The following is a 14,196-nucleotide window of genomic DNA, read 5'->3' on the forward strand; positions in this document are numbered from 1 at the left end:
AATTAAGTAACACACTACCAACTTTTAAAAAATAAAAGCAATATTAATTTAAAAAAACTGGAGTAATTTGGGGTCCAGAAACTGCGCGCTTGTGCCGCATCTGATCTTAAAATATCGATTTTCCAACTCCCCTCAATTGTAACCTCAGCTTCAATGCAGCCTATACTACTCTCATTTTATTTTACTCCTACTCTATAAAATAATGAAACGCCAAAATGTGAGAACGTTATCTCTAGTGGTAACGACGTTTACCTATTTATTAATTGGTGCAGCTGTATTCGACGCGTTAGAGTCCAAAGAGGAAGAAAAACGTGATCAATTATTAAAAGGCACGTATTTTTAATGTCTTAAGGACATTATTTCCAACCAACCGATTGTAGTGTCGGCGAATACGTTAAAAGCCAAATACAACATAACCGAAGAGGATTACAAGATGATTGAACTGATGATAATCGAGTACAAACCGCATAAAGCCGGACCGCAATGGAAATTTGCTGGTTCTTTTTACTTTGCCACTGTGGTTTTGGCTATGATTGGATATGGTCATTCTACACCAGTTACTTCCGGAGGAAAAGCTTTTTGTATGGCCTATGCTATGGTATGTTAACTGCATATTAGTAGATTTTACTGTTACCACTTTGAACTTTAGTGAAATCTTCTTCTTATTCTTCTTTAAGTGCCGCCATCTCCTCTCAGAAGGTTGGCAATCATCATGGCTATCCTCACTTTCGATGCTGCAGCTCTAAACAACTCAGTGGAACTACAGTTATACCATCCTCTCAGGTTATTCAACCAAGAGATACGTCTTCTTCCTCTGCTTCTTTTCCCCTGTATCTTTCCCTGCATAATGTTCTGCAACAATACATATTTATCTCCCCTCATCACATGGCCCAGATATTGCAGCTTCCTTATTTTAATTGTGTTTAATATTTCCTTTTCTTTTCTCATTCTTCCCAGTACCTCCTCGTTTGTTACCATGTCCACCCAACTTATTATCTCTTTCTTTAACGTCCAGGATTCCATCCCGTACAGCAACACCGAGAAAACATAGCATCTCAATATTCTGACTCTAAGGTGTAGATTAAGATCTCTACTGCATAACACATTCCTCATTTTGTTGTATATGGTTCTGGCCTGTCCAATTCTTGCTTTAATTTCTTCGGTGTACTCATTATCTTCATTAACCGTTGTTCCTAAGTATTTTTATTTGCTAACTTTCTCTATTGGTTCTCCGTTGATCCATAGGTTTTCCTGTTGTTGAGCTGACTTTGTAATGATCATGAATTTGGTCTTTTTGATATTTAAGGTAAGTCCTCCTTACTCACTGCTCTTCACTACTTGATCAACCAAGCTCTGTAACCCTCCTATTGTTTCGGCAATAAGTATGGTGTCGTCTGCATACCGGATATTGTTAATGGGTATTCCATTGACCTTTATTCCCGTTGTTGTTTCTTCCAGTGCTCTCTGAATGATTTCCTCCGAATAAAGATTGAACAACAGCGGCGACAGTACGCACCCCTGTCTTACACCGCGTCGTATTATTATTTCCTCTGAGAGTTCCTTATCTACACTGATATTAGCCGTCTGGTTATAGTATAAATTATTTATTATTCTAATATCTTTCATGTCTATGTTTTTAGTTTTAAGCAATTGAATAAGGAGGTTATGGCGGACTTTATCAAATGCTTTGTTGTAGTCCAGAAAACAGACATACATCGGTTGATTGACGTCCATGCATCTTTAAGTCAACACATTAAAGGCAAACAAGGCTTCTCTTGTTCCTATTGCATTTCTAAAGCCAAATTGGGTTTCGCTAATATCTTGTTCTAATTTCCGAAAAATTCTCTGATGTATTATCTTTAGGAATATTTTGAGAGCGTGGCTCATTAGACTGATGGTTCGGTGGTCGCTGCACTCTTTTGCTTTAATCTTTTTTGGCAATGTAATGAAGGTTGATCTAAGCCATTCACGGGGAATTATTCCTGTATTGTATATTGTGTTATATAGCTCCACAAATATGCCTATTTGATCTTCTGTTATTAATTTGATTATTTCTGCTGGAATTTCGTCGGGTCCTGGAGATTTATTAGATTTTGCCATTTTAATTGCGTGCATTACCTCTCCTTTGTTATTGTTGGACCTAACTCTCTTTCTATGTCTTCTTCCACCATTTCTTGTTGCCTGTCATCGTCGAATAATTCTTGTATATACTCTTTCCATCTCGCTAGTTTGCCTTCAGTGTCTGGGATTATTTTGCCGTCTCTGTCTAGCAAAATATTACTTTGGTTTGATCTTTTTATACCAGCTAGTTCCTTAATTTTTTTATGCAGATTAAGATCGTCGTGTTTTGTTATTAAATCTTCTATTTCTGTACATTTTTCTCCGTACAATTTCTCTTTGGCTTCACGTATTCTTTTCCTTATCTCTTATCGTCTTTCCTCCATTAGTCTTAAAATTTCGCGAGTCATCCATGGTTTTTGTTTGTGGTTAGTATTCTCTGTTTGCAGTAGCTCTTTTGTTGAAGTCGTTATTGTGGTTTTGATGGTATCCCATATTATGTTTGGATCTTCATTCGGTTCAGCTTTGACCTTACTTAGTTCAGTGTTAATATTCGTGGTCAACTGATCTCTCATTATTGGGTTTTAAAGGTTAAATTTCGTAACTGATTTTTGTTTTGCTGGGGTTTTGGCTTTTTTAATCGTATTCTGATCTTGACTATTACTGGATTATGGTCTGTTGCTGCGTCTGCTCCAGTATATGTTTTTGCCGATTTTATGGAATTCCGATAACGTTTATTAATCAAGATATAATCAATTTGATTCCTAACTCTGTGGTTGGCGTTATCGGCGGGTGATTTCCAGGTATAAAGCCTCCTATTCGGCAGTTCAAAATATGTGTTTGTTATCACCATGTCTTGTTCTTGACATAACTGTACTAATCTGTCCCCCCTTTCGTTTCTTTTAAAAATTTAGTCTTCTAGTGAAATCTATAAGAGCTCAAATACAAAATTTAGAAAATTTCATTTTTGCAAAAAGTACAATTTTGGCATTTTTTTATTTTCCTCCATAAGATTTCATAGTTTGAGCAAACAGTGACGTTTAAGTACACACTTAAAAGTAAACATTCGTTAATTTCTTGTCAAAATTTCAGATTGGAATTCCTTTGGGTTTGATCATGTTTCAAAGTATCGGTGAACGTCTCAACAAAGCAGCATCAATTATAATCAAACACATAAAAAAATATTTAAAATGCGAAAAAGTGGAAGCCACTGAAATGAACTTGATGTTCGCCACTGGCATGCTGTCCACCATCATCATTACTACTGGGGCGGCAGTTTTTTCCAGATACGAAGGATGGACTTACTTTGACAGTTTCTATTACTGTTTCGTCACTTTGACTACTATAGGTTTTGGTGATTATGTGGCTTTGCAAGTAAATTAGTCATAAGTTAATAGTCAGTTGTCGCTAATATTAAATTTCAGAACGATAACGCTTTAATCAACAAACCGGGATATGTTACGCTGAGTTTAGTTTTTATCTTGTTTGGATTGGCCGTAGTTGCTGCCAGTATTAACTTACTAGTCCTCAAATTCATGACAATGTAAGTGTTTTAGGCAAAACCATATTCATTCGACTAAAATAAGGAAATATTTTAGAGGACCAGAAGAGAGCCGGAAGGATGAACAAGATCTACATTCCTGTTCGCATCACGTTTTCGCTCTGGACGGAGAAATGCTGAATGTGAATGGAAAGGTTTTACCAGGGCATAATTATGATGACGATTTTGATCAGACGTCTGTATGTTCGTGTAATTGCCTGGGACTCAGTCACACTGACAATGAAAGGTAATGTAATATCTTTCAAAATTCAAATATACAAGGTAGTCCATTTAAATTTACAAAAAATATTTCAAATAGAAGTGGGCCAGTGTCGAAGGGAAAAGAAAATGGCGTTGCAGTTTTTTTAACCTAATTCAGTTTTCAAAACATTTTAACATCTGATTTAACTAAGCAAACAGGAAGTAGACTGCTCACAATGTGACTGTCTTTAACAAATCAAAACACTTTTGTCAGACCGGCTAGATCAGTAGATCTAAGGCAATTAGTAAAGTTTAAATTAATTGTTATGACAATGTTAATGTTTTCTATGAAATAAGTACAAAACAGTATGGTAAGTCATCCTGTCTCTGATCTTAATCAGTAGTCAATGTCAAAAAACTGAAATGTCATTTTATTGGCCCTGTGACTTGACTAACTTTTATTTAAGACATTTTTTCATGATAAAATGAACTTTTCGAAACGAAACATCAGATTTTGATGTGGTTTGGTCTATCGTAGAGCTTGATATATTGGCTTTTGGCTGACTGGAAAAACTTTGACTTTAATCCATTATAATTGAGTCCACCATACAAGGTGGTAAAAATGTGCTAGCAAAAAAGTGGAATTTTCAAATAGTCCCCACTTAAGCAAGTTTTTTTTTATTCTAACATAGGAAAGTGTTGTTTAGATTCATATCTCGGGACGTTTTTGTTTTTGATAACAATCACACTTTTGACAGTTGTAGATTGTCCCTGACAATATGGTTTTATAAGTCAAATTTGACGCCCTCTAGCGGCCAAACGGTAATACATAGCGATGCGTTTTCATCGCCGGTAGATAGCCCCATTCATTGGTTATTTACAATTCTCCTCTGTGTCTGTAGTAAATATTTCAACAAACTGAGTTATTAGGGATAAAACAGAAAGGTGCACGAAAATTTGGTAGAAAATCGAGTTTCGATTAGTTTGGATCCGATCAACTGCGTACTACAAGATATGCGTCAAATGAAAAAAAAAATGTTAAGAAAGAAAAAAGTTGCATTTTTATCACGCAAATCTAGTGGCATCGAAAAACTTGTGTCGATTTACATTTACCATACATAAACCAGTTAAAAATGCTACAAGCCGCAGAAAGTACCATAAGAATCTAAAACACGTCACTGAAAAGTGCCAGAAGTCACTTCAAAGTGGCAAAAAGCATCTGATGATGATGAACCACTTGAAAGTGATGTAAGTCACTGGAACGTGCCCGAAGAAGCTTGAAACTACTCAAAGCCCCTAAAACGACACCTAAACAGGTCAGAAACCACTTGAAGGTGCCATAAACCACTTCAAAGTGATAAATACGAAGCCGCTAAGTGTCAGAAACCACTTAAAACTGTCTGAAGCTCTTAAAACGTCACTTCAAACTGCCAGAAGCCACTTGAAAGTGTCAGAAGCCTCTGAAAAGTCACTTAAAAATTTCAAAAACCCCTGAAATATCACTTGAGTGTCAGAAGACTCCTGAAACTGTCAGATGCCCCTAAAATGTTACTTCAGCGTATCAGAAACCCCTTCAAAGTGACAAATACCGCTACGACTTTACTTCAAAGTGCTAGAAGCCACTTCAAAGTGCCAGATGCTTCTGACGAGCCACTTGAAAGAACTTGAAATGGTACTGTAAAATGCCATAAGCTTTTAAAGTGGCAGAAGCCTCTGAAATGTCACTTGAAAGTGTCAGAAGGCAGTGAAAAGTGCCACAAGCCGCTTAAAACTGCCTGAAGCTGCTAAAACGTTACTTAAAATTGCCAGAAACCATTTGAAAGGTCACTTAAAAGTACCAGAAGAATCTGAAAAGTGCCAGAAGCTCTCGATACGTCACTTGAATCTTGAACGTGGTAGAAGCCACTTGAAAGTATCAAAAAACGCATAATACTGCCAGCAGCTATTTGAAGGTGTCAAAAGTCGCTTGAAAGTGCTAGAAGCCACTTCGAAGTGCAAGAAGCCTCTAAAAAGTCACTTGAAAGTACCAGAAGAATCTGAAAGGTCACTGGACAGTGCCAGAAACCACTTCAAAGTGGCAGAAGTCTCTGAAACGTCACTTAGAAATGGTCGAAGTAGAAGCCACGAAAAAATTCCAGAACACTTGAAAGTGTCAGAAGACAAATAAAACTGCCAGAAGCCTTTAAAACGTCATTTTAAATTGCGAGAAGCCACTTGAAGGTGTCAGAAACCACTTCACAGCTACAAATACGCCTGGGAGATCACTTGAGAGAGCTAGAAGCCACTTAAAATTTTAAGAAGCTGCTTAAAAGTGCCGGAAGCCTCTAAAAAGACGCTTGAAAGTACCAGAAAAATCTGAAACGTCACTGGAAAGTGCCAGAAACCACTTGAAAGTGGCAGAAGTCTCTGAAATGTTACTTGAAAATGGTAGAATCCAAGAACAAATTCCAGAAGCCACTTGAAAGTGCCAGCAGACAATTAAAAGTGCCAGAAGCCTTTAAAACGTCATTTTACATTGCCAGAAGCCACTTGATATTGTTAGAAGCCACTTGAAGGTGTCAGAATCCAATTCAAAGTTACAACTCGTAGTCCGGTTTTCAACTTGAAACGTATCGCACGTCTGTTTCGTGGGTGCCATTTTTTTGTCGCTAAGAAACCACGTTTCTTGAAACGGTGCTCAGAGAAATTGACGACCGAACTCCGCAGCCGGTCGAGTGGAGACGGTGGGAGCTCTAAGTGGAAACGTCGATTCCTAAAAGTCTACGGGGAATTGTCTTGTGCGGTGCACTTCCAAAAGGCGGAAAGGGTGAAAACCTAGGAGAAGACCACGCTGACCACGTGGATGTGACAGTGACGGTTATAGTTTCCACGAGGAAGGACTACATCTTTTGCTCGGATCGTGCCTTTAAGCGATTTTTTAGGACTTTTAGTAGTTATCTGGGGCTCAGGGGCACAAGCCCGACTATCTGAGCCTCTTTCGTATCGAGCTGGCAAAATACCCTAGTTGGTGACGCCATTAAACAGAGCAAAAAAAAAAAAAAAAAAAAAGTTACAACTACGTCTGGGAGATCACTTGAAAGTGCTAGATGCCACTTAAAATTGTAAGAAGCCGCTTAAAAGTGCCAGGAGCCTCTAAAAAGTCACTGGAAAGTGCCAGAAACCACTTCAAAGTGGCAGAAGTGTTTGAAACGTCACTTGGAAATGGTAGAAGTCACGAAAAAAATTCCAGAACACTGGATAGTGTCAGAAGGCAAATAAAACTGCCAGAAGCCTTTAAAACGTCATTTTAAATTGCAAGAAGCCACTTGAAGGTGTCAGAAACCACTTCACAGCTACAAATACTACACTTGAAAGTACCAGAAAAATCTGAAACGTCACTGGAAAGTGCCAGAAACCACTTGAAAGTGGCAGAAGTCTCTGAAATGTTACTTGAAAATGGTAGAATCCAAGAACAAATTCCAGAAGCCACTTGAAAGTGCCAGCAGACAATTAAAAGTGCCAGAAGCCTTTAAAACGTTATTTTAAATTGCCAGAAGCCACTTGAAGGTGTCAGAAACAACTTCAAAGCTACAAATACCTCTGGGACGTCCCTTGAAAATCCTAGAAGCCACTTAAAAGTGCAAGAAGCCGCTTGAAAGTGCAACAAGCATCTAAAAAGACACTTGAAAGTACCAGAAAAATCTGAAACGTCACTGGAAAGTGCCAAAGTGGCTCAAAGTTCAGAGTGGCAGAAGTCTCTGAACCGTCACTTCGAAATGGTCAAAGTAGAAGCCACGAAAAAATTCCAGAAACCACTTAAAAGTGACAGAAAACAATTAAAACTGCCAGAGGCCTGTAATAAGTCATGTCAAATTGCCAGAAGCCACTTGACAGTGTCAGAAGACGCTTAAAACTATCAGAAGGCACTTAAAAGTGCCAGAACCCTGTTAAAAATGGTAGAAACCACTTGAAAGTATAGCAGAAGCCGCTGAAAAGTCACATTGCTATCTCTTACCGTTTCCGAGATATTTGCCAATAAATTTGTCATTTGACATATGACAGGTAAACTTTCGGGGGTAATATTCCTAGTGCATTTAATTTTTCCGGAAAAATTCGGAAAAACGAGTTTCTAAGTAATTTTAAATCCTCGTCTTCGACTCGGATGATTTTTAAAACCACTCTCGCTCATGCTATTTGTTAAAACAAACTACTTAGAAACGAGTATTCCAATTTTTCCACAGGAAAAATTAGATGCACGAGGGATATTTGGTAAGATTATTTCCTGAGTTAAATAAACATTTTATTTTAATTAAAACAATAAGAACAATAATTAATAAGAACAATAACTTTCAAGCTAGAAAGGGTAACACTATTCTTTATGTTGCTGTGAGGAGTGTGAAATTTTTTTGATTTTTTTTTCCGGAAAAACTGCTGACAGCTAAGTTGACAGTTGTCAAGTGATTTTTCCACTTAAAATTTACATTTGTTATACTAATTCTTGATAGCGATTGGTCAAAATTGATAGGAAGGAAATAATCGCAGAAATTTACATCAATTTTGCAATACGATTTCGATATTAGTTACCCCTTCGATTGTCTTAAAACAATACTTCAGTAGGTAGAAGAAAATTATTGGTTAATTGGGGACTACTTGAAAATATAACTTTTTTGATGCCGCCAGGCTTAATGAAGGAGATTTATGAAAATTTTATACAATATCCTAAACACTTTGGGCTATATTGTGTAAAAAATGAAGCTTCTAACATAAAAGCTGAATTTGCGGTGAATTTTCAAAGTTTCAGTTCAAACTATTACATAACTTTGTTTTGGTGCAGTCACTTACAAGATTAATGAGGGAGGTTTATGAAAAATTTACCCAGCCAAGTCAATAAATCAAGCCCAAAAAAATACCAAAAATCAACTAAACTGCTCGTCAAAAAGAATGGGACAGCAAAATTTTTGCTCTTTTTTGAGCGGCTGCTTCTTCAAATTGATTTACTTGATTCTATTAAATTTTTTGAGGATTAAAAGGTATTTTCTTCTTCTTTCTTTTGACCTAAATGATCTTTTTGAAAGGTGCCACGGATTCGAGTATACAGGGTGTGACTGAGGTGTAGTCAAAAAATGAAAAATTCGGTCTAACGCCATTTCTCGCAAAAATTTTTTTTACGTTTTACAATAGCCTTAATCGAGTCTTGCGGTCAATATCTCTAAACGTTTTCGCCAGTTTGGCGATTAAAAGCCGTTTACAAAATTTATTACAAAATTTTTTAAATGTGGTTACTTTTGATTCTCTTGTTTAAAATTAAACAATTTCTTTAGATCTTTTGTGGAAGAAGAGCGGGATTAGCAAGTTTACACTTAAAACTACCCAATTTAAGTAAAAAACATACACTTCGAATACAGGGTGACCCAAAAAAAAATTTGAAAAGAAAATCATATGTTTTACCATAAATCTTAGCATGTTCAGTCATTTTAATGGAAAATAATGATATTGGATAGAGAAGCACACTATTTGTTTAGTAATCCAATTCATATCTCTAGACGTGTTTGCCAGTTTGGCGATTAAGGGCCGTTTACAATATTTATTGATTTTTTTCTAAATGTGGTTATTTTTAATTCCCTTGTTTTAAATTTAACAATTTATTTCTTTAGATCTTTTTCGGATGAAATACGAGATTAGAAAAATTACACTTAAAACTACCCAATTTAAGTAAAAACTTATAAACTGCATTCATACAGAGTTCAATTTGTATGAATCTGACGGGCGATTATTGGTATGGAGAGAAAGAAATGAACGATATATGGAAGAATGCATGGATGCTAGGGTTGCTTTTGGGGGAGGTGGAATTACAGTTTGAGGCGGGATTATGAGGAATGGAAGAACAGATTTAGTCATTTTGATTGAGGATAGTATGAATGCGCAGAGGTACAGGGATATGTGTATACGTGATATCGTTGTTCCCTTTTCTCGAAACTTTGGGAACGGTTTTATCTTAATTGATGACAATGCTCGTCCACATCGAGCCAGAATCGTACAAGAAATTTTGAGAGAGAACAACATCGAACGAATGGAGTGGCCTGCAAGGTTACCGGATTTGAACGTAATAGAGCACGTATGGAGTAGAATGAAATTGAGAATAAATGGCTCAGAGCATGAATTTCAAAATTTGACTGAGTTGGCAGAAATGGTGACGGTTGAATGGGAGGCGATTCCCCAAAATTTTATCGCAAAGTTGGTGGATAGCATGCCAAGAAGGGTTGCGGAGTTGCAACAAACTACTGGGGACCGACAAGGTATTAAGAACAAATGGGTTTGAAGCCCGCAAAGTCATCGGATATGAATGTTGTGGACTTGTTTTTTTTTAAATAAAAAACCATTATTTTCGATTAAATTTACCGAATAAAGATACATGTTTTATTTGTATGGTAAAACATTGGATTTATCTTTTGTATGATTTTTTAACCCACTCTGTTTATAAAGGTTCGCGGTTTATAAATGTTCACCTAAAATGGGTGAATTGAAATGTAATTTTGCTAATCTTGTATTAAATTCAATACTTTCGAATTTAAAACAAGAGAATTAAAAAGAACCATTTTTTTTTTTTAATTAGTAAATATCGTAAACGCCCCTTAATCGCCAAACTGGCTAAAACGTCTAGAGATATAAATTGGATTACTAAACAAATAGTGTGCTTCTCTATCCAATATCATTATTTTCCATTAAAATGACTGAACATGCTAAGATTTATGGTAAAACATATGATTTTCTTTTCAAATTTTTTTGGGGTCACCCTGTATCCCGCAGTGTATGTTTTTTACTTAAATTGGGTAGTTTTAAGTGTAAACTTGCTAATCCCGCTCTTCTTCCACAAAAGATCTAAAGAAATTGTTTAATTTTAAACAAGAGAATCAAAAGTAACCACATTTCAAAAATTTTGCAATAAATTTTGTAAACGGCCTTTAATCGCCAAACTAGCGAAAACGTTTAGAGATATTGACCGCGAGACTCGATTAAGGCTATTGTAAAACGTAAAAATTTTTTTTGCGAGAAAATGGCGTTAGACCGAATTTTTCATTTTTTGACTACACCTCAGTCACACCCTGTATACTCGGATCCGTGGCACCTTTCAAAAAGATCATTTAGGTCAAAAGAAAGATGAAGAAAATACCTTTTAATCCTCAAAAAAATTATTAGAATCAAGTAAACCAATTTGAAGAAGCAGCCGCTCAAAAAAGAGCAAAAATTTTGCTGTCCCATTCTTTTTGACGAGCAGTTTATATGCTAAAAAAATGTCAAAAATACATTTTAGGTTACTATTGGACACTTGCTATCGCCCCTCCAACACCTTATTGAATGTCACTCTAACAACAAAGAGGGCATCAGTGTGACAAAAGTCTCCAACAAATCAACGAAGCTCATCAATCCAATAGGATTAACCATAAAATTTATTAATAAAAATGTTTACACCAAAACTTTTCTGCTTAATAAACTTAATTTATGTGTTTTGATAAAAAGTCACTAAATGATTTACCACACTCCTGTTGTATCCCTCCAAGACTGGTTTTCCCAGCTCATAACCGCATTTATCAAATAACGACAATGGAGAGGTTTGGTACCAAATATTCCTTAATTCAGAACTAGTGACATCTAAAGTGTTTAGCTGTAGAACGCCAAAAAAAAACTGCTTGCCATCAGTTTGAACTGCTTGTAATGTGACAGGTGTAGGCAGTTTCTTTACATCTTCCTACAATAATTAATTAAATAACAATTGTGAATGTGGTATAGAAGTTATATACCCCAAACTGTGCTCGGGCATATGACGCAGCCACTGTGAAAGCTTTCATCAAAGTTCTGCCATAAATTTGCTGCAAAGTGACTTTTTCCTCAAAAAGATTTTTTACAAATTCAGTGTTGAAATTTATAAAAAGAGTGTGCGGATGGCATTTCGGCAATTGCCTGTTAACTGCTGCAAAGAACGTGAAATTGTTAAACCCATCTGTACAAAACAATGTCAAACTTACGATATAAGTTTTCTATTGTGTACTTATTAGTTTTATTTAAAGTCAATGTGGGGTTTATTGGATAAATATCGGGCAATGCTGTTTCATTTCCATTACTACTTGTTATAGGGCTCAGCGGCTTTTCAGATAGCAACACTGAATCTCCCAACAATTGAAATTGAACAAGATCTTCATTGTGTTGCAAAGGAAATTGAAAATATAAATTATCAGCCAAGTAACGTTGCTTGACTAAACTATGGTCCACTGAGGTTTCAATTTGATTTAACAGCTTGCTGATCAATAATTTGCTACAAATTATTTCTGTTAACCACAATTTAGATCTAAAACACGAGGGGTAGGCAGCCGATCATTTTTTGTACACCAAAATGCCTTTTTGCATACAAAATGCCTCATAGTGATAATGCTTTAACTAGTTAACTTGACAAACAATTTGTCTTTAAAAATACTACTATAAATCTTCAGAACATACTCCATATCATAACCTATATCAAAATTTTTTTTTTTGGATCAAGCCTCTGCAATTACACCCTTGAAATTAAATTTTTGTACATGACTTTGACTAATGTCAAAATGTCATAAGGATTAATCAGTCTGTTCGCAGAGGCAATTCCTGACTGGTTTCCAACTCAGAAACAATAAATGTCAAGTTTAAATTAAAGTTAAAATTAAGTAATTTAAATTTAGACAGAGGTTAGGTTATAATTAACTACGTCACATGACTCGATAATTCAATTTTTTAGCTTGTAACACTGTAAAGGCCAGTTGACATTGTCAAAAACAGTCACGTGAACTTTAAAATGCAGTTGAAACTTTGGAAAATTGATAAATTAAATTTAGACAGTTGTAAAAACTTAAATTGCAAAATACCCGTCCCGTGACTTGGATAATTCAATTTTTGAGCTTGCAACACTGTAAAGGCCAGTTGACATTGTCAAAAACAGTCACGTGACCATCAAAACTCAATTTAAACTTTGGAAAATTGATAAATAAAATGTAGACAGTTGTAAAAACTTAAATTGCAAAATACCCGTCCCGTGACTTGGACAATTCAATTTTTTAACTTGCAACACTGTAAAGGCCAGTTGACATTGTCAAAAACAGTCACGTGACTTTCAAAACGCAGTTTAAACTTTGGAAAATTGATAAATTCAATTTAGACCGTTGTAAAAACTTAAATTACAAAATACGCGTCACGTGACTTGGATAATTCAATTTTTGAGCTTGCAACACTGTAAAGGCCAGTTGACATTGTCAAAAACAGTGACGTAACCTTCAAAACGCGGTTTAAACTTTGAAAAATTAATAAATTAAATTTAGACAGTTGTAAAAACTTAAATTACAAAATACACGTCACGTGACTTGGATAATTCAATTTTTGAGCTTGCAACACTGTTAAGGCCAGTTGACATTGTCAAAAACAGTCACGTGACCTTCAGAATGCAGTTGAAACTTTGGAAAATTGATAAATTAAATTTAGACATTTGTAAAAATTTAAATTGAAAAATACACGTCACGTGACTTGGATAATTCAATTTTTGAGCTTGCAACACTGTAAAGGCTAGTTGACAGTGTCAAAAACAGTCACGTAACCTTCAAAACGCGGTTTAAACTTTGGAAAATTGATAAATGAAATTTAGACAGTTGTAAAAACTTAAATTGCAAAATACACGTCACGTGACTTGGATAATTCAATTTTTTGAGCTTGCAACACTGTAAAGGCCAGTTGACATTGTCAAAAACAGTCACGTGACCTTCGAAACGCAGTTTAAACTTTAGAAAATTAATAAATAAAATTTAGACAGTTGTAAAAATTTAAATTAAAAAATACACGTCACGTGACTTGGATAATTCAATTTTTGAGCTTGCAACACTGTTAAGGCCAGTTGACATTGTCAAAAACAGTCACGTGACCTTCAAAACGCGGTTTAAACTTTGAAAAATTAATAAATTCAATATAGACAGTTGTAAAAACTTAAATTGCAAAATACACGTCACGTGACTTGGATAATTCAATTTTTGAGCTTGCAACACTGTAAAGGCTAATTGACAGTGTCAAAAACAGTCACGTGACATTCAAAACGCAGTTTACTTTGGAAAATTGATAAATTAAATTTAGACAGTTGTAAAAACTTAAATTGCAAAATACGCGTCACGTGACTTGGATAATTCAATTTTTGAGCTTGCAACACTGTAAAGGCCAGTTGACATTGTCAAAAACAGTGACGTAACCTTCAAAACGCGGTTTAAACTTTGAAAAATTGATAAATTAAATTTAGATAGTTGTAAAAACTTAAATTGCAAAATACACGTCATGTGACTTGGATAATTCAATTTTTGAGCTTGCAACACTGTAAAGGCCAGTTGACATTGTCAAAAACAGTCACGTGACCATCA

At 35.5% G+C, this 14,196-nt stretch overlaps 2 protein-coding genes and 1 long non-coding RNA gene across 3 annotated transcripts in view; 1 reads left to right on the forward strand and 2 right to left on the reverse strand.

Annotated features, from left to right (window-relative positions):
• On the forward strand, positions 1-11,295 carry Task7 (TWIK-related acid-sensitive K[+] channel 7). The gene is made up of 6 exons (XM_081973123.1): positions 1-329; positions 381-598; positions 3,151-3,432; positions 3,483-3,601; positions 3,657-3,845; positions 11,091-11,295. Exons 1-6 carry the CDS (start codon positions 203-205, stop codon positions 11,167-11,169), a joined length of 1,014 nt encoding a protein of 337 aa, XP_081829249.1. The 5' UTR covers positions 1-202; the 3' UTR covers positions 11,170-11,295.
• The window catches only part of LOC145724722 (uncharacterized), a 17,257-nt gene continuing 7,192 nt past the window's right edge, over positions 4,132-14,196 (reverse strand). The window contains exon 2 of the long non-coding RNA XR_014177067.1: positions 4,132-5,941. This is a non-coding gene — a long non-coding RNA (uncharacterized LOC145724722). The remainder of the gene's footprint in view (positions 5,942-14,196) is intronic.
• mRpL37 (mitochondrial ribosomal protein L37) overlaps positions 11,209-14,196 on the reverse strand; it is a 5,213-nt gene continuing 2,225 nt past the window's right edge. The window contains exons 3-5 of the mRNA XM_081973118.1: positions 11,803-12,089; positions 11,578-11,747; positions 11,209-11,525 (exon numbers count right to left, since the gene is read on the reverse strand). Of these exons, the coding sequence (XP_081829244.1) occupies positions 11,277-11,525; positions 11,578-11,747; positions 11,803-12,089 (706 nt within the window). The 3' untranslated portion in view covers positions 11,209-11,276. The remainder of the gene's footprint in view (positions 11,526-11,577; positions 11,748-11,802; positions 12,090-14,196) is intronic.

The sequence above is a fragment of the Ips typographus genome, linkage group LG2, assembly GCF_016097725.1.
Source record: "Ips typographus isolate SLU linkage group LG2, UJ_Ityp_2.0, whole genome shotgun sequence".
Taxonomy (NCBI): Eukaryota; Metazoa; Arthropoda; class Insecta; order Coleoptera; family Curculionidae; genus Ips; species Ips typographus.

Coding starts and splice junctions, on each gene's coding strand:
- Task7 (XM_081973123.1), top strand. CDS start 203: ATGAAACGCCAAAATGTGAGAACGTTATCTCTAGTGGTAACGACGTTT. Junction 599..3,150: donor TTTGTATGGCCTATGCTATG/GTATGTTAACTG, acceptor TCAAAATTTCAG/ATTGGAATTCCTTTGGGTTT. Junction 3,433..3,482: donor GTGATTATGTGGCTTTGCAA/GTAAATTAGTCA, acceptor ATTAAATTTCAG/AACGATAACGCTTTAATCAA.